The sequence below is a fragment of the Eleutherodactylus coqui genome, chromosome 2 (assembly GCF_035609145.1).
Source record: "Eleutherodactylus coqui strain aEleCoq1 chromosome 2, aEleCoq1.hap1, whole genome shotgun sequence".
Lineage (NCBI taxonomy): Eukaryota > Metazoa > Chordata > Amphibia > Anura > Eleutherodactylidae > Eleutherodactylus > Eleutherodactylus coqui.
This window is the reverse complement of record NC_089838.1, coordinates 197,112,486-197,134,069: the sequence shown is the minus strand read 5'-3', so window position 1 is coordinate 197,134,069 and position 21,584 is coordinate 197,112,486. Positions and strand designations below refer to the sequence as shown.

The 21,584-nt window shown below is 40.5% G+C and overlaps 1 protein-coding gene across 4 annotated transcripts in view; it reads right to left on the bottom strand.

Moving 5' to 3' along the window:
- Positions 1-21,584, bottom strand: part of FLNC (filamin C) — an 85,405-nt gene that overhangs the window by 37,529 nt on the left and 26,292 nt on the right. For all 4 annotated transcript variants that reach the window (XM_066592176.1, XM_066592177.1, XM_066592178.1 and 1 more), the window contains exon 2: positions 228-476. In XM_066592176.1, the coding sequence (XP_066448273.1) occupies positions 228-476 (249 nt within the window). The remainder of the gene's footprint in view (positions 1-227; positions 477-21,584) is intronic.

The window sequence follows — 21,584 nt, the reverse complement described above, 5'->3', positions numbered from 1 at the left end:
GCACATGTTTAGAAACTTGTATCTAACTTTACACCACCTATTTTTGGCTTAGTTTGCACAAAAAATTTGCCCAAAACTCACTTTGCTCACTTTCATTTTAAACTGGTTATTTTAGGGTTCATTACATCGCTAAGTCACACTGGCAGCTGAATTCCTATACTACTTTCATTTCAACTAATTCGAATTACCAATATATACCCAGAATGGGCTTAATACACTTTACTTACCCGGTGCGCAGTTGTCTACCAATGCACCCAGTGCCTTTCCATCTTGCCAGTCCCTGTGGAAGTTAGTGATAGGTAGTTGTGGTATCTTGTTCTGAATCCATCCCAGAAGTCTTTGCTTTGGCGTTTGCTTCTTGATATCTTCTTCATCCTCATCTTCCCACATAGGCATAGAGATAGAGTAGTGCAGAATGAGCGTCCAGATAAGACCCAGGATCAGCTTGAGGTTTCCATCCACAATTGCTTTTGAATCTGCAAATACAAGGCGAAGTGACAAAACTTATTATTGCTTGCAAGAAATTTTTTGAGATTATTTCAATAGTCATAATTTCAATATTATGAATATATAGTAATTCATTGCCTTGTTATCCAACTATTTGACTTTCTGACAAGTATAAAGTGAGTGTATGCTCATTGTATAACGGTGCTAGAATGATCACTGATTTAGGAGCTGGGCATAACAAGACCCTCAGTCAGGATGTAGGGAACATTTTATACATGGTGTAACCTGGATCCCTTTTACTGTACAACATGTTTTATTAGCCACAATCTGTATAGTGTAGTATAAACCAGTGGCTCTAATGAAGTACATCGTATTGTATTCATTTTGGATTATTTATAGCGTCTTTTTAGCATTACATTATTTTAAATTTAAGTCAATTTACACATTTTTTTCACTTAATAATTATGGCTCCAGAACAAATTAATATTGTGATGTTAGGGATCATTATATCCTGGAGTACAGAGAGTTTTTAATTATGTGGAAGCAAGGGACCATTTATTATACACAAAGTTTCCACGGGGTAATTATACTTATGGTCTATAAATCAATCACATGATCTTCATATGTTGTAGAGTGGGCACCAAGTTAAGTCATTAACCCAATTTGATTCTAGGTCTATCAAAAGCTTTTCAAACTTAAAGGGGTTGTCCTGCGAAAGCAAGTGGGGTTATACACTTCTGTACGGCCATATTAATGCACTTTGTAATGTACATTGTGCATTAATTATGAGCCATACAGAAGTTATTTACTTACCTGTTCCGTTGCTAGTGTCCCCGTCTCCATGGTGCCGTCTAATCTTCAGCGTCTAATCGCCCGATTAGACGCGCTTGCGCAGTCCGGTCTTCTCCCTTCTGAATGGGGCCGCTCGTGCCAGAGAGCGGCTCCTCGTAGCTCCGCCCCATCACGTGTGCCGATTCCAGCCAATCAGGAGGCTGGAATCGGCAATGGACCGCACAGAAGACCTGCGGTCCACCGAGGGGGAAGATCCCGGCGGCCATCTTCACAAGGTAAGTAAGAAGTCACCGGAGCGCGGGGATTCGGGTAAGTACTACCCGTTTTTTTTTTTTTAATCCCTGCATCGGGTTTGTCTCGCGCCGAACGGGGGGGCTATTGAAAAAAAAAAAAACCCGTTTCGGCGCGGGACAACCCCTTTAATATGACTGAGGTATCACTCACATAGTGCTTTTTTATACACTGTGGAATTCTGTCTCGGATTTCCATCACAGCAACAAAAACAGCAAACAGAACCATTCAAAAGTAATTGGACACCACTTTGGTGTCCATTTGACAAGAGATTTGCTTGTTTTTGCCTTATTTGGAGTATACAATAGCATAGTCGCATATTCAATACATATACGCTATATGATGTGAGCCACAATATATATTGATACATGATATATTGCCTATAAATAAAATATTTTGTGTAAACCTAATGAAGACATGCTGGTTTCACCATGTAGTGGCAATAAAAATATATAATACCTGCACACTATATTTTAGTATACAGTAGCACACACCAACTACATATATTACAAGTAGACAACAAGTACACAAACACTTATGTGAGAAACTTCAGATGCAAAGACTAAATGAGTCACGCATCCTCTCCATTCCAATCTGTTCTCAGTATTTCCATAAAACTAAAAAGAACAAAAGCAAAGAGAATGCCCAGGAATATAAAGCGAGGGATTTGGGGGGGTCTGGGCAGAGTAACAACTTCTGTCAGCTTTACTGACACTGGAAAGTGAGGGGAGTTATAGGATGTGTTGTGAACAGAAGTGATATCCATATCAAAGAAATACAGTACATTTCATTCTTTTACGTGGTTTCAGGCGCAGGAGTTTGTGGTAGTTTTTATGAAGTTTTCTGAGCCAAAGCCAGAAGTGGATCCAGCGGAAAGTAAAGTCCTTCCATTATATTTCTTAAACCTTCTGAAACTGTTTTTGACTTTGGGTCAAAAAATTGCATAATAAGCTACCACAAAAGCTGCCACAAAAGGAAAATTAACCTTACAGATATTTCACTTATGTACTGATCTTACAGAGGATTTCCAGCACTAAACTATTGAGGACCGATCCTCGGTAGCTGATCGGTAGAGGTCTGCCACCCAAGACTAATGTTGAGCGAACTTAACCAGTAGAACCTTATTTCAGGTCGAACTTTGCTAAAAGCTCAGTTCTGCATGTTCAATTCACTCAACACTAGTCCTGAATACTGGTATATAACACTGTCTTAGAGTCATAAAAGTGTTGCACAACACTTTCAGAGTGCTATATGGGGCTTTTATGGCTTTTAGGTGTATTGGTGAAGTTTGGTTTCAGTTTGAACCGAATCTAACTTTTTGCCCAAGTTCAGCAAACTGGGTAAACCAAACTTTTTAAAAACTTACCATTCACTACCCAAGACCCACCACCAATCAACTGTTCATCGAGGTCATTGATCTACTGAACAGAGCAGCTATGTGCTGGAAACACACAGCTCCATACACTGTGCAGTGGCCCGGAATGGCACTGCAGGCAAAGTTTCCATTGATGTGAAAATAAATTCTGGTGAGTTCAGTTTTGTTTTTTCAAATATTAATATTTCAGAACCCCAAAAATTGGTTTGTTTGCTATGAATTACTGCAGATAGGCACAAAAGCAAAGTATCCAGATGTAAACCTATCAAATGTGCCAAATGACGCTTCTTGGATATATTTGCCATGGGAATGTAATAATACTTTTTTGGTATACAATTCAAGCTAGAAATTGATGATGCTATATTACTGTGTATATATGATTTATAACTTTACTACACAACTAACCTGTAGGCAGTATTCCAGTGTATAAACCATCACTACTACAATAGGTGTAATTCTAGGAGTGAGTTGTATATGGATGCATGCAGTGCACAAACTTAGCACATTCACACTAGAAGGTAAAAGACTGTCAGGGAACAGCTGCATTCATAAAAGAATGCTGTTGTGACTCCAGATCTGCAGATTTTCGTGTTTTCAGCTGTTTCCTGCTGGGAGATCAGGACCAAATGTTGAAGTGGCTGGACCAAGTGGATGACACCTGTCACTGAGCCACAAGCCCACACCATCTGCCACAAAGCAATAATTCCACTCCCATTACCCCATAGTCTCGCCTCCTCTCTGATTTTGCAAAAAAAGATAAAGAATGCGTGAAACGAGTTTACGTGACCTTTAGGTCAACATTTACCTGATAGTCCCAGAGATACCATGATAACTATTAGACTTCATGTCACCTTAAAGGAATATACTGACATTGTAGCATTATACCATATGTGTAATTATACCGGTATTACTCTTGTAAAAGTATTCTAAAGCATGTTACTCAACTTTCAGAGCCCATTAATGACAGATTTATCATAACAGAGGATCAAGATGACTTTTTTTCTTTCATGGGCCACACTGCAATGCAGGATGAATCCAACAGTTTATATGCTCAGTGAAAACCAATCATATCTCTGAAATGCCAAATGGAACACCACAAATGAGTCAGTTTGACTGTAAACAGGGCAGATACGGATTTTCTCAATTAGTTGCGGATTTTGTTGAGTTTTGATCTGCGGAATGCGTTATGCGGAACGTCCTGTGGAAATTCTTTTGCTTTATTCCGCAAACTTTAGTTACATTTTCTGTATGTTAGAAATCCGCAAGAACAATTCTGCAAGATGTCCTTCATTCCAGAGCAGAAAGCTTTTCTGCTGCAGAATTTATTGTTGCGGTTTTGAAGTAAAGACGCGCGGTTTTTTAACAGTTGTGGAATTCAAGCCCCATAGGGATAACATTGTGACTCAGAAATATCCGCGTGTCCTAATCCCGTCCCGTGTGAAAGGTCTCTAATGACAGCTGTCAGCTGACTTTCTGCAAGCAGCTGCGCCTCCGTGGTAGTATTACTCTTACAATTTTCGGTGCACAGATGTGGTTTGTTTGGTCAGGCCGTAGGAGATGTATTATAGATTATAGATGAGCCACATTGATGTAACAATTTAGTTTTAGTGAGCATGCTACAACAAAGAAGACCGCCATACTCTGATACACTTAGATTCTGACTTCCAATGTAAATTTTGTCCCATTTTCTGATGTCAGAATTTTATGAATGTGTCCCCATACCGCTACTTATATTTAATTTATCAATAGTATGCAAATCAGGGTGCATAGGTTCCCTCATCTCAAAATCCCATACCTCATTTGTCATGTAGAACATGTTCTTGGAACGTATAATGTCGGTGGTTCTTATTGTAGCTTCTGGGCGGATATTTATAACACTATGACACAACATTTATTTTTAAAGGCTAAGGCATCTATTTTTTTCCTCAAGCAACAGGTGACACAAAAGCAGTTATATCCCTAAGCTATACTAGACTTCTAGAAGTCAGATGGACCACTGAAGAAATATAACTCAGGAAGCCACAAGGAGAGGATAAACCCAGTAACAGTTCCTGAAAGAGCATTTGGATAGATCCCAAATAAGCCTTCTTACACACGGACTTTTTTTTGTCCGATTTTCAGACTGAACACTCAGTCTAAAAAATTGGTTGGAAATTGCATCCATTCATTTGAATGGGTGTATGCACATGGGCTTTTTCTTACTTACTGATAATCCCAGTGAAAAAAAAAATGGCATCATGTCTATTCTTGTCTGATTTTCAGGCGATAATAGCACATGTCAATGTGCGATGTTCAGCACAAGGATGGGATGTCCGAGTACTGTCCGATGCGTTTTGCGCCCCAGAATTTCAGGCGCGGGTTTTAAATCACACAAGTAGCCTAACAAGCACTTAATAAAACTTTCATGTAATCCAGTAGAGGGTTCCAGGTTTCTGATCTTAGCACTAATTCTATTATACAATATTTTTAAAGGAGACTTTCAACAGAGAGGCAAGGAAAAGGGGTATATGACTCCTGCCAGCTACGTTACCCCTGTTGCCACATGGCACAGATAAAAAAACAAGATTACCACTGGCAGAGCACAGACATATTAGTGCGGGTGAAATACTAACGACCACCTGTCTGTGAGTGATGAGTGACTGTGTGAGTTACATGTGAAGATGTCACCGTCATGTGATCAGTCTCCGGGGCTCTGAGCTCCGCCCCTGATCAAATGACAGTGACATCATCACAGGTCCTAAAACATACAGAGCTGTGCTGCATGACATTAGTAAGTGGCGTAATGCGCCACCAGAAACACTGGTACTAGTCTCGTTATGTTTGCTGGTTGATATGTTCATGATAAAGTGAATTTGGTTACTGGTTAGCAATTGCTTTGCTAGTACTACATGTTCATTAGGGATGAAAAGAAGAAGCTTGGGTGAAACACATCTAATGGGGTATATACCATAGATGCAGAGCATGCAGTTTCTGTGGGGCCCTCGGAGTAAGGGGGTCCAGCCATGGTTTGTGCTCTGTGGCTTGTTGCAGGACTCCCATCTTCAGAGAAACTGTAGTGTCACAAAATAAGTGCCCATTCAGAGTGCCTATTTCACAGACAGCACACAGACCCATTATAGCTAATTCGGCTACATACACAGATGTTTTTTCACACGGACCAATAGTCGGTGTGAAAAAAAATATTCACACCATGTCCTATTTTCGCCCGCTACCCACTACCCATGGGGCAATGTCCATTGCCAGCATAGATCAGACAGCACATAGATGCGTTACCATGTGCTATCTGATGTGAATTGTAGCCAAGAATCTTGGCACAACTTGCATATGGTTCTGTGAATGTGGCCTAAGAGTGAATAACTGGCCCAAGGTAACTCAAAGAGTTTGGAAAACAAACTCTATCCTGGGTGTCAAAACCTGATACAATAATGAACTGCATTTGATCTTTGCTGCCAGGCCCCCTCTCTTCTATGTATGCCACAGAGTGTGGTCTCCTTATTAACACAGAATATCTTGTCATACCACTGAAGCTGGGCTTATGTTATAAGCATTGTCCTTTGACGTATTTTTGCCATTACCTCATACATTGGGTTGATGGCTATTTGCAATTTCATTGAATAAACCTATCTGGAAAAGGTTTTTTTGGAACATCTTTGACCCTGTTTACTATTTTATGGTTCATGTATTTTTTAGGAATTTTATTTTCTACAACTGAGGTTTATGAAACATGATAGGTACATTTTTTTGTCATTTAAACTGGGACTGCTTCTATTTCTATTGCTTTGACATTAATTGTAGGTCTCTTATAACCATATTCTATGGGGAATCTTAAAGCTCCCATGTGTGTGCATGAGGAATAACACTATTTTTGGCCATTACATTACTTGCAACCTGCATTTTCTAGCTGTTTTCTGCCTCTGCAGGCTCAATTTCTAATTTTCCGGTTTTCCTTAAAGGGGTTGTCTCGTGAAATCAAGTGGGGTTCAGCACTTCTGTATGGCCATATTAATGCACTTTGTAATATACATCGTGCATTAATTATGAGCCATACAGAAGTTATTCACTTACCTGCTCCGTTGCTAGCGTCCCCGTCGCCATGGATCCGTCTAAATTCGCTGTCTTCTGGCGTTTTTAGACGCGCTTGCGCGAGACAACCCCTTTAAGTTAGCTTGGGGAAACTAGCTACTATGATCCTGCTCTCTCATCTGTCTCTCACATACTCATAGAAGCAGTAGCAGCATACAGGATATTATTCAGGAGTGCTGAGCAGTGTAGCCGTGTCTCTCTGCTTCTGCCTCCTTCCTCTTTGCTCACCCTCTCTTCTCCATAGACTTCTATGGACAGCTGGTATAAACTGAATTCTCTGTGTATGAATTTATGTGTACAGATTTTATAGGCATATTCAGAGCGAGTGGTCAGTGCAGGAGGCATGAGAAGGGATGAAAAAAATAGCTATTAAGTGGAGAAAGAAGCATTTTTCTCTAATATGATATAACGTTTTTATATTCACTTGTACTATTGATTTATTAAAAAATAAACTGTAGTTACTCTTTTGGGACTCTGCATTGAATAATTACAATGGTATACTGCAGTTCTCATCATACAATAATTACTATTAAAATAAAATTCTTATTCTTTAACCTGTAACATATACTACCTGTACTTAATCCTATTTATGCAATGGAGTAATACTTTATCATCTATATTGGGTTGTATGTTTCAGGTTGTAAGATATTACATTACTCTTACTCTCCAGATTGTTCTTGGGTTACTTGGACTCGGGGTCTTTCCTAGCCTGACTTTCTTGAATACTCTGCTATTTGCTGTGTCACAGACAGAGACTTTTTCGTCCCCTTTGGCAGTCTCAAGAGTATGAGGACAGGAGACCAGTGACAGCTGCGTCCCAGGATGCCAGAGTGGAAGGAAGGAGCCATGCCAAGACCAGCCCATTACACTTTTCCACTGCAATGCCAAGGAGCAATCTGCCATCTATAGTGTTAGGTTATAAAATTAAAGGGGTCATACACATTAACGATAACATGTGGCTTAGATTTGGAACACTTTGTCATGCTTCTACAGTGATTTAAAATGTAAAGCCACATAGTCTACACTGACAGCCATCAAAATGAGGCATTTTTATTACTTTGCTGTGTTATTTCATAGACTTCTAATGAACACTAAGTCAATGTATGCATAATGTGATTGTTCCCAGCAAGAGAAACCAAGTAATCTTGTAGATATGATACCTTCTAATGGCTAACAAAAATACATGATGTTATTGCAAGATTTCATGTCTTTTTGTTAGCCATTAAAAGGTATCATATCTACAAGATTACTTGGTTTCTCTTGCTGAGAACAATCACATTTTGCTCTACTGACTAATACGGTACCAAACTTTTTTTTTTATTATACCTAATGCATGGTTAGACATCTAACAATCTTCTGCAAAGGGGTCTTCTTTTTAATGAAAACTGGTCAGCTACACTAAAGGCCCTTTTATACACAAAGATGATCGCTCAAAAGATGGCTTTTGAACGATCATTTTGTATAAACTACTAATTGGTACTAATGCCAATTAGTAGCCTATTAATGCGTGGGAGCCGCTGGGAGCTATATTCGGAGAACAGCGGGTGGTCTGTTCTCTGAATACATTCCCTTTGTTCTGCCATGGAGACAATGTTATCAACGCTTCCCGTCGAGAACACAGCGTGAAGTCCCTGCTATCAGCTCTTCTGCGGAAGGATGGATTGTGTGCTGAACATAGAATCATCCTTCAGCAGAAAAGTGAAAGATGGGCATATTTACACGCAACGATTATCGCTCAAAAGATGTAACAAGCAGACTACCATTAGTAGTGTTGAAAAACTTCAAAACACTAGATAAAAGTTGTGTGTGTATTAATGTAGCCTCATATTCAGTTGTGATTCTCTAATACCTTTTTCCTTTTTTTCCTTGCCAATGGATGCTGAATGCAGAGCACAATGGATTGCTTTATCCTATACACATATTATGCTTCAGGGAAGGACAAGTGTAGTGGTTTTAACAGGATCTGTTTGCAACAGTCTAGCTGCTATTCATAGGACTACATTGAGTAGCCCCATGTACCAGCAATTATTTTTTGAGAATGTATTGTAACAGAAACAAACGATGGAGTGAAATAGTATCAGTGCGACTTCTGTATAATAGAAGTCTGTATAGACATAATTTTAGCTGAAGCATTTGTTATTAGGGAAAATGAATTATTTATTTAAATTCAGTGTCAGACCTAAATAATTGCCATGATCATGCAATTACTTCACATTTTGCCAAAGTACACATATGTTGTTCATAATATTTGTAATTACAATCTGCTACATCTCACCAGCCATAAACAGCACTTTCTGGCATAAACATTCCAGCTACTTTAATAAGATGCTCTCGGGAACAGTCCTCTGTTCTTGTTTCTATGTCAGAGATGGTAATATACACAATATGTTAGATCTGTCATATGTTATCATGTGTATGCATGTACATTAGATGCCCCATTCACTTCAGACTGCAGCCCTTGTAATTTGCATTACACATGTGAAGGGTAATGCCGCCTTCTCACGTGGCGGAAAACACGGCAGAATTTGCACTGGCAGAATTGCTGTGGAAATTCTGCAGCTTTTACAGTATAACCCATGTGGAGGAGATTTAAAAAAATCTCCTTCACAAGGTACGAATATTTTCCACAGCATGTCTATTTATTCTGTGGAGTCATGCTACGGAATTCAACCCTTGCAAAAGAAGAATTAAACTCTGCAGCGGTTCCATTAGAAAAAGCACGGCCAAATCCACACCACTTAGGTACAGATTTGGCCACTGTGGAATTTTTGCAGAATTGGTGCAGGGAGTCTGTTGCAGAATGCCCTAAGCGATTCTGCGATGTGAGAAGCTGATTTCTTGTGTTAACATGACCACTATATGCCTATAGTACATTATATAACCTTGGACATCCCCTTTAAGTTTACATCAGTCTGTTCATACATAGTGTATCTTTTATTTCTATGGAAAGCCCCATTACTGAACTAATAAAAGAAACAGTAGACATGCAGCTTATATCCATTCATGGAGGCCAACTGTATCTGTTACAGACACCTTCGAGAAATTAGACCAGTGCCTCGGGTCAAATACTGTAATTAGAGCTGAATATGCCAGCACTAAAGGTACAGTAGTCCAGTGCTGATTTATGTAGCAATTTGTCTCAACTGGGACCTCCACCCACTATCTGCACGCTGCCTACTCTCATTTACTGGAATTGGTGAGATGATTTACTAGGCTATGCCACAGTAACCCAAATGGCTATTACTACCACCATTCATCCAACTATTTAATCTACTCATATTTACTGACACCAGATTATATAAAACTGCGTTATACAACTCAATGCAGGCAATTAGTGTATGCTGTTTTAGCCATGCAGGCCATTTTAATCAAACAGCCTACAATTAAATAAATGTTGGGAAATGTTTTACTGCTGCTCATAGTACGGAGGAAGTCAGCTATTAGGACTTATGCAGACAAACGCATCTACTGTTACGTATAAATTTGCACACTCAATATGCAGTGATTAGAACCCATTGTTTTCAATGGTTCCGGTCACATGTCCATTTTTTGTGTGCGCATTTCAGTTGCACAAAAAATATAGACTGTCCTATTTTCGTGGAAACAATAACACCAGCAAATTTCATGTGAAGCAACTTTAAAGCTAGTGATCTCCAGTCTATGATTTTTACTCTTCTCATAAAAATTCTTTTCATGCTGTAGTCATTTGCTAATTATGTGTGCTTTCAGAGGAGTGACGGACTTGAATTGAAAGTATCTTGTTATATGGAAAACTCAAAGACTCTGGGGGGGGGGAAAGAAATGTTAGAATTATAAAATTACTTTAGTGTGAACAAAAAAAAGTAAGGAATCTTTTTAGTTTTTTTTTTTTTTTTTTTTTTTAAACTTTGTTTTATTACAATATCACGAAGCAATATAACATACACCATGGCATGTATACAATTACTCATACTTCGTTTTTGACTTATAACAAATTTCTGTTAATACAGTATTATTTTGTAATTTAATTGTAATTTAAGTAGCTTAGTTCTTATCAGCAATATCATTGCCTGGAGTTTGAAGCCTTCAGTATTCAGCTGCTCTTCTCTAGTACCCTATGACAATACTTCCTGCATGTACTGACTGTTCACGGCTAAAAGCCCATTTACACGGAGCGATGATTGCTCAAACGACAGTTTGAGTGACAGCTTTGAGCGATCATTTTGCGCAAATTTTTAAGTAGCTACTCAGCTACTTAAGAGCAATTAGGTGTGCAAATTAAGCCTTAGCTGAAAGCAGTTAATAGCCAGAGGGCTCTTATCTGCATTCAGTTCATTTGTTCTCCAACGGGAAACAATGCTATCAGCACCACCCTCGGAGAACTGCTGATAAGGCTGACTGGCGATTTTTAGGTTGGACTGAATTTAACGATCAGCTAGCAGTGCACGAAAAGTGCACGATGGCCGCGGGTTTAGACGCAACGATTATCGCTCAAACGATCGCATTCTAGCGATTTTTGAGCGATCATCGCTCCGTGTAAATGGGCCCTAACATAGAGACAGGTTGTGGATTTAAATTACCCTCCACATGATCTGTCTACAAATGAACACAATTAGGATTGTTCAGGCCACCTAGGATCTGATAATTGATGTGAATTGATTCTTTATCCATAAAATGTCTTTGAATCACCAAAGTACAGAATAAGAGGTTGCTGACATAGGGACAAAGAAGCTTTCTATGTTACCCTATATAAGGAATAATAATTATTGGGCCTGTCACTTCAAACATTCATAACACACTACCACTGGGTGTACTCTCTGGAGTTTTAGGGTGCTATTACATGGGTGCCATTAACTCTTGGGTAATAGTGCTAATTTCCAGCTAAACTCCCAACTCCTGGGTGACGGTATTCCAAAGCTGTGGCGTATATGTGCCAGAGCCTCGGCCACCTGAACAGGCATTTAAATGGGAGTTACAGCCACACTGTGGCCGTGAAACGGACGGACGAAAATCTTCACCCCCGTGTGAAAGAGCCCTTAACAAGCTGTGCGGTTTTTTTTCCAGATTATCTGCTGTGGAATGTTTTTTTTGAGTTCACACTGGCAAACTTAATTTTCAAACATCAGCAAACAAGGCTTCTGAAGGAGGTTCACTGCGTTTCTGCAGCGGAAATGCTTCAAAATCCACAACAAAACTCCATTTGTGAATGTTATGTTTCCCATTGATCTCTTTTGAGAAAATCCTCAGCAGATTTGAAATCCACAAAGGTTTTCATATGTCATGCTTTTCTGCAGCAGAAAAAAATCTGCAATATGTAAAGAAAATTTCTGAAGTCTCCTCCACGTGGCTTGTACTGGAAATACTGTGGGATTTCTGCAGAGTTTCTGCTAGCACAAATTCTGCAGCATTTACTGCCTGTGTGAAGTTGGCTAATGCTGCAACCAGGTGAAGCTGGACTCTAATGAACACACCATGTGTTCCTTCCCTATCTTGAAGCGGTATATTTTTACTGTTGATAAACTGACAAATATCTCAAATATGACAGTATGTCATCTTCCAATGACTCTAAGTATAACGGATTGCCATCTGTCTTTAAAGGGAATCTGTCACCATCTTTTTACAGCCTTCAATGAGGGAAGCATAAGATAGTCCTGTCACACTGATTACAGTGATGTGTCTGCTGTGGAGATCTGTGCAGTAGTTTTGGAGAAACTTGCACTTTATTAGTAGCATCCAGACACAGAAGTAGTCCTGCATATTCCTGAGCAGCAGGTTGGACACACCCACCCCACCCTCCAGCCAATGATTGGCAGCTCTCTCTCTCTATATATACTAATAAGCAGAGAGTTGACAATCAATGGCTGAAGGGCAGGGTGGGTGGAGCTAGCCTGCAGCTCATGAATATGTAGGACTACTTCAAGTAGTATGCATTTGCTGCTACTGGCGAGTTTCTCAAAAACTACTGCATATATCCACGCAGCAGATATATCACTGTAATCAGTGTGTCTGTCACTGCCTTGTGCTGCCCTCAGAGAGGGGTGCAAAAACATGGTGACAGTCTCTTTAAAGTTAAATTGGCATGCATTCTTTGCATACATTTTCAGAATATAAATAACCCTGCGACCGGGCATGGATATATAAATATACAATTCTGGGTATAAATACTGCGGGCTTACATATTTCTCTATTAATGAATACACATGTCATGTACTTAAATAAATAAGTTCATGTAGCAATTTTGTCTTTAGTTACTTAAAACAAATTACACCTAGAATGTTTTGGTATTTTGCATTTTAAAAGATCTGGAATTTATAAACCCCTGTCTACATTAAGATGGTCAACAAAAGTATATTTACATGTCAGAGTTGTTATAGGGGCTCGCAGAAATACGTGTATTTGTTTGCAAAACAACTCTATTTATCCTGATTATTAGGGTGCATTCAGACGACCGTATATTGGCTCGCCACTATTTGCAAGGATAGGTTGCGGAACGGGGCGGAGCTATGCCCGGGAACGTAGCTCCGCCCCCATTCCGTCCCTTTCATTGCAAATAGTGGCCAGGGGCGGAGAAGAGGCGGGAGCTCAGTGCACTGCTCCCAGCTCTTCCAGCCTCCCCCCCTGCAGAGAGGGATGCCGTATATCGGCTGGACGTAAAAACCCGGCCGATATACTATCGTCTGAATGCACCCTTAAGTTGCAAAAATTTCTGCAACAAAATAAATCTGAATATAGTCTGAATAACCAATTAACTTAAGCTGATGATCAGCAAGAACATTCATTTGTCCAATTGGGCTGTGTGAAGCTGCACCTCATCAGTCAGTTTGTAAAAAGACTTAGGGCGCCTTAACACTGGCGCAATTTTTTTTCACGCAATATTGCATCAGTGATAACATCATAAATGTGAAGGAAACCATTGAAAAACATTGGTTTCATAATTCTGCGTCTCCACTCACTCTTGCATTGTGCGAAAATCACATAATTTAATATAAAGGCCCCTGAGAAGTATAACAAAACAGCCAACAATTGTCATTTCAAGGCAACACAATCCATAAAGAAAAACGTTAGCTAAACACAACATATATACAATTAGCAAGTAACTCACAATACAGCAATTGGTCATGGCCAGCATGAATGAAATGTTCCATTGTCTCCCACTGACCTCATCTCTGAACTAGTTTCCCTTAAACTTCAAGCTGCTTTGTGGTTTATACTGTTTGCTAATTAGGAACTTGAGTTGTAATCCAACCTGGGTATCAAATGGAGACAGCTAAACAGAGCTCATGCCTGTGACCACAGCAGCTATAGATCATTTGAGATAGGGCACCTCATCATGCGTAAAATCGGGCGGCCGGAAATAATAGCGCACAGACGCTTTTACGTTGGCTGGAAAAGATAGTTCTGCACCTATCTTTTGGACAGTTGTCACCGAAAGGACCAAAAATAATAAAACTTAGCTTTTATTGATTTTTAAATAATAAAAAGGCGTCCTTATATTTTCTCATATGTGCTAGAAGTCACACAATAATTAAAAACAGTAGGGCTTAGATATATAGATGAACACTGCTCTGTCCCAACAATCTAGGTGCATTAGCCGGGAATCGAACCCGGGCCTCCCGCGTGGCAGGCAAGAATTCTACCACTTCTACCACTTTTGTATTCCCTGATGTCTTTTTCTATCCAGGGTTACTCAGATTTCTATTTGTCAATGACTTGCACCACCAGATGTTTATTAAAGTGTGGTGAAGCACTCACTGTCAATGACCTTGAACACTTTTAATTCACTATCACAGGGTAGGCCTGATGTCCTCTGATTAGTCACGGTACAGTGATGTCTGTTAATTTACAGTCAGTAATATTGTACCTGACACACACATTTACTAGTACTGTCGTCCCATTTATAACAGTTGCTCATTAATATTGCTTGGGTCGTATTTGTTCTTATTATTTCTAGAACAATATCGCGGTGATTGATTTATATAGAAATCACCCCGATATGTCACCATTAGGTGTTAGGTCCGGAGTATGTTTTTGTATAACGCAGACCCAAGCTTATATTGGCTTGATACTCTATGGTATTCCCTTATGCCTATGACTGATCGCATGAGCCATTCATTTCTTATGGCTCATGTGATTATATACCAAGGTTAATTGCAACCAGACGACAGTTTCAGTGATTATCAAGGATAGAGATAAGTTGTTCCAAATAATAGTGTGTTTTCAATATGTTCTCTCTCCTACTTATACATAGGCTCTATTCCGGAGAGATGATGCTCCCACTTGTATAAGTGATTATTACAGGTAGAACGTATATAAGATGAATAAAGACAGTGGCTGCATTAAATGGAACAGCTGCAGTATTCATCTATGAGCTACTCATCCTTCAGGATTTAAATAGCTGCAATAAAATGCTCTGTCCCAACAATCTAGGTGTATTGGCCGGGAATCGAACCCGGGCCTCCCGCGTGGCAGGTGAGAATTCTACCGCTTCTACCACTTTTGTATTCCCTGATGTCTTTTTCTATCCAGGGTTACTCAGATTTCTATTTGTCAATATGTTCTCTCTCCTACTTATACATAGGCTCTATTCCGGAGAGATGATGCTCCCACTTGTATAAGTGATTATTACAGGTAGAACATATATAAGATGAATAAAGACAGTGGCTGCATTAAATGGAACAGCTGCAGTATTCATCTATGAGCTACTCATCCTTCAGGATTTAAATAGCTGCAATAAAATGCACATAGATAGTTTGGTGGTAGCCCAGAATGAATTCTAGGCTATCACCTATATCCAATGCCCTTTTGGATAAATCTCTGTCTCTGTATATGCAGTCTGTTGTGATGCACCAACAGCTGCTGACTAGAGTAATAATGATAGACTCTGTCTGTTATAGTTGTAGTTGTATATGTCTACGTGGGTTGCATTATGATGAACATACAACCCCCACATAGATTAGTTCTTATGGAGAGAATCGGCCCATGGAACCTATCCCTCCCTCTCCATCTACGCGTTTCCACAACCTTGGAGATGGTTGCTTCCTCAGGATGGAGCTAACCTAACATGACCAGCCTCTCAGGCTGTCAGGATGTAAAATGAGCAGAGATGGTAAGTGTTGCTATCCCAAGGGTTCTTATACCCAAGGCTCCGCCTACTTCAGGGCGGGGCTTGTATTGTAGGAGTGAATCAGGCTGCAGTCCAATATGTCTCACATTTCCCTTGCACTCATTTATATGCGCTTATTCGAGTATTACACTTGGCTCCTCCTCGCAACGTAATCACGTAATCCAGGAACATGTCATGGACCGCAGCGTAGGCTGCTCTGTTTGACTGTCCGATCACGTGATGTCATGACGTGCGGGGGGCGTGTTAGACCGGAGGTCCGATCATATACATTTTCCTTATACTCATCTGTAAGTGCTTCTTCGGGTGTTTCCTCCCCGCAGCGTGATCAGCGATCAAAGGACATGTCATAGAACGCAGCATGAGCTGCTCCGTTCTGACTGTCCGATCGCATGATGCCATAGCGTGCGGGGGGCGTGTCAGACCGAAGGCACGATCATGTGATGCCGTGACGTGCGGGGGGTGTGTCCGCTGGCCTGGCACTCCGATCACGTGACATCATGACGTTCGGAATGTCTATTGGCCTGATCATCCGGTCCCCTGCTCCTGTAAGTTACAGATGGGCGTGTCAGACCGAAGGCACGATCATGTGATGCCGTGACGCGCGGGGGGGTGTGTTCCGCTGGCCTAGCACTCCGATCACGTGACATAATGATGCTCGGAGCGTCTATTGGCCTGATCATCCAGTCCCCTGCTCCTGTAAGTTACAGATGGTATTAAATATTCAACCAGCTGTCTCACAGGAGACTCTTAGGGATCGCAGCGAACATTTTAATCGTTCATTCGCCTAAACCTGTGACACATAGTTGGACATATTCCTCAGACTGGTAGTCACCCAGTCATACAACGCGCGGAAGATTGGTATCTTTACCGCACCTAGCGATTATCTCACCGAAATTGTGTGTCACTTCGGTTGTACACCTCAAGTGATATATCCGTTATAAGTAATTAGCATATTTTAGACTGCAGCATAATTATTCATGAACACTACAAGACGTTAGTAATCCACCGCCTGATTATATATGTGGCAAAAACATTTTCTCTGTTTTTGATATTATGAATCTCGCATTCTGTGACCAGACAGCTGATTCTCTCTCAAGATCAGAGTGTTTGCTTCATCCATAGGGGGTAATAATGGGAATCAATGTCTCATATATGCAAGGACGCATGCTTTATAGACGATGAGGTTTATTCTATTGTCAATATCATCAGTTTTTACGTGAGACCATCAGATCAACTTCATATCGATTCTTTTGGGGACATTAATCTCCTTTTACCTCATAGACGAGTCAAAAACAAATGTTACTCATCATTTAGGGATTACGGAGGAATTCCACTATATTGTCTCGCCAATCTTCAAACATCCCCTCTTCACTGTGGCCTAGTTTTAGTTCTGTATTATACTATTTTCAGACGAATGATGCAAAGGAGAGACATTCATTTAAACCCTTAGGATGGATGGTTTCAAGTCTATATATCCATCCGCACTCTTTTTGTAAAAGCTTCCGGTCCAGATTTCCTCTCCGTCCATTTGGCTTAATCATTTCAATTCCTCGGAAGGTAAGTACATCCGGATTGTTTCCGTGCTTGTCCCTAATATGGTTTGCCACACTAGTTTGTTCCCCCCGATTTATGTTCCCTATATGCGCTAATACCCTCCTGCGCAGTTGTTGAGTTGTTTTCCCTACATAATCGAGGGGGCAGGGACACGATGCTACGTAGACCACACCACTGGTTTTACAGTTGATGTAATCACGTATTTGATATACTTTTCTGGTCGCAGAGCTTACAAAAGATGATCCCCTTTGCATATATTTGCATGCCTTACAGCCTGCACATCTGAAAAAGCCTCTTGGTGGATTACCTGTTACCCAAGTTTGAAGTGTGTTTGGTGTTGATAGATGGCTCCTAACTAGTCGGTCCCTTAAATTCCTGCCCCTTTTGAAGGTTATCAGGGGTCTCTCAGGTAGGTGTTGTGCTAGATCTTTATCTTTCAAAAGGATTCCCCAATGTTTGTTTAGAATCTGTCTTACTTCAGCTGAGTGATCGTCATAAGTACCGATTATCCTTATTTTGCCGTCTCCTTCTTTGCTACTTTTATGTTGCAATAAGGTTTCCCTATCCAGATTTTTTACGTGATCACTCGCTATTGAGATCACTTCTTCTGGATAGCCTCTCACTTCAAAACGATGTGCCATTTGCTTCATCTTTTCCTGGAAGTCTTCCTCCCGGGAACAATTCCGTCGCGTTCTAATCATTTGCCCCTTCGGAATCCCCTTCTTCAGGGGTATTGGGTGGTGGCTATTATAATGAAGCAAAGCATTCGTTGCAGTGGACTTACGAAAGATTGTTGTTTCCAGAGTTCCTCTTTCGGTTTTTTCAATACATAGATCCAAGAAATTGATGGATATTGAGTTAATCTCTGCCGTAAAAAACAGGTTCAGACTATTCCTGTTCAGGCGTTGGACAAACTCCAAAAATTTTTCTTCGGATCCGGTCCACAATATGAGGACGTCATCTATGAACCTAATCCATAGGTCCACAGATGACGTCCACTCCTCATTCTCCTCGCTGAAGACAGTTGTTTCCTCCCACCAGCCCAGGTACAGATTTGCATAGCTGGGGGCACAAGGGCTCCCCATAGCTGTGCCCCTGAGCTGGTGGAAGTGTCTTCCTTCGAAGAGGAAGAAATTTTTTTGCAATACGAATGAGAGGAGTTGAAGTAACAGATGGTTATGAGGTCGATATTGTATCCCTCTCTGGTCGAGATAGTATTTGGTAGCGCAGAGGCCCCCCTCATGGGGTATTGAACTATAGAGTGCCTCTACGTCCAAGCTGGCCAATTTGGTTTCAGATGATAAGGACAACCCTTGTAATTTTCTGAGGACATCAGTTGTGTCTTGAATGTATGTGGGTAAGGCCTCAACAAATGGTTTCAGTATCCTATCTAGGTATTTACTTACTCCCTGTGTGAGGCTATCAATACCCGACACAATCGGTCTACCTTTTAGTGGTGATAAACCCTTGTGCACCTTGGGTAGACTATAGAAGGTAGCCGTTTGAGGGTTTTGAGGTAAAAGGGCATGGAACTCCTTTTCTCCTAGCAGTCCTTCCTCCTTTGCTGATATTAAGATGTCCTTCAGTTCGCTTTGGAATCTATCTGTTGGGTCCCTTGGTAAGATCTCATAATTCTTTCTATCCTTTAGAATGTCCATGCACATTTTTTTATATTTCTCCAGGTCCATTATGACGATATTGCCCCCCTTGTCGGAGGGCTTTATGATAATTTTCGTGTCGCTTTCAAGTGACACCAGGGCCTTTTTTTCACCGGTAGTCAGGTTCTGATATTTGTACACCTTCTCCTTGCCCAGTCTAGCCAACTCTTCATTGACCATCCCCTCAAACAGGTCAACAAAGGGGGTTTCACCTATTGGTGCTGGGTTACTATTTTTAGATTTTAAATCCGTGAAGGGTCCATTACCAGGGATTCTTGTGTTTTCATTTTCAAGGGATTCCAAAGTCCTAAGGGCTTCCAAATCACTGAGATTTAACCCAAGTTCTTGACATTTTTTTCTATCTTGTAGTGAGAAATACTTTCTCCAACGCAATTTGCGTAGGAATAAGGATATATCGCGTGTCCAGCTGAATGCGTCATATTTATTCGTTGGAATGAACGTTAAGCCCTTTCTCAGAACAGATTTTTCATCATCCAATAGTTCTCTCGATGACAGATTCATTATTTGTAGTTCTTCTTCCCCTGAGGATGCTGATACTTCTGTATGGGAAGTGGTATTGCCATTTGGACCATTAAGTGATGTTCCTCTAGAGGTCCCAATGTTAGTTGCTATCTCAGTTGGTAAGGATAGTGCATTATGTGTAGATTTTGATGGTAGTGACAGTCCAGATTGTGAAGACACTCTGGGCCTACTGTATGCCTTTCTGTTCATTACGATGGAATGACCCCTGTCCCCCCCTCTGTTTCGGGTCATGTACTGCATTATAGGTTGCCCTAAAAAATGTCTTTCTTTGGAGCGAGTTCTGTCTCTACCACGTGCCCTTCCTCGGCCTCCCCCTCTTGTTCTACCTCTATTGGAGAAGGTGCCCCTCATGGAGCGCTCGCTACCTGATGCCTCCCCTTCAGATGAACTCATCTCGGATTCTGTGTACGTTCTTATATCGAAGGCTCGGTTATAGGTAAAGTCTTTAAGATCTCTATTGTACTGAAAATGTTTTCTTTCTTTCAGGAAGCCTGTGTATTTGTCTATTGTCATTTTCAATGCATGTTCTCTTTTTTCGAAATCTGCTTCCCCACTAAATTTCTGTACTTCCTTAATTTGATCGTCCAGACTACTCTTATTTTTTTCTAAATTAAGTTTCTCTTCTTCAAGCAGAAGGTTCATCAGTTTAAGCGAGCTCTCCACTGATTCCTTATGCCACTTCTCCATAAAGGGGCCATTTCTCAACCTGGGAGGTGGAGAGATTTGGATTCGTAGGCCTCGGGGTACTATCTTATTCTCTATGTAGTTTGACAATCCCTGAACTTCCCACCAGGACCTTACGAAGTCCTTATATGTCTTAGTCAGAGTCTTGAATGCTTGGTTAATGGAGTTCGTATGTAAGTGTGTCTCCATGTTTTTGTCAGAGAACACAGTTTTTGCCTCTGCTAGCCAGGGGGCGATGTCTATGCCTCCTGTCAGAAAGCCTGCCATTATAGATCAAAATTGTCACCGTAGCAATGAAATCCTTTTTCAACTTTAATGAAACTTGTCACCGAAAGGACCAAAAATAATAAAACTTAGCTTTTATTGATTTTTAAATAATAAAAAGGCGTCCTTATATTTTCTCATATGTGCTAGAAGTCACACAATAATTAAAAACAGTAGGGCTTAGATATATAGATGAACACTGCTCTGTCCCAACAATCTAGGTGCATTAGCCGGGAATCGAACCCGGGCCTCCCGCGTGGCAGGCAAGAATTCTACCACTTCTACCACTTTTGTATTCCCTGATGTCTTTTTCTATCCAGGGTTACTCAGATTTCTATTTGTCAATGACTTGCACCACCAGATGTTTATTAAAGTGTGGTGAAGCACTCACTGTCAATGACCTTGAACACTTTTAATTCACTATCACAGGGTAGGCCTGATGTCCTCTGATTAGTCACGGTACAGTGATGTCTGTTAATTTACAGTCAGTAATATTGTACCTGACACACACATTTACTAGTACTGTCGTCCCATTTATAACAGTTGCTCATTAATATTGCTTGGGTCGTATTTGTTCTTATTATTTCTAGAACAATATCGCGGTGATTGATTTATATAGAAATCACCCCGATATGTCACCATTAGGTGTTAGGTCCGGAGTATGTTTTTGTATAACGCAGACCCAAGCTTATATTGGCTTGATACTCTATGGTATTCCCTTATGCCTATGACTGATCGCATGAGCCATTCATTTCTTATGGCTCATGTGATTATATACCAAGGTTAATTG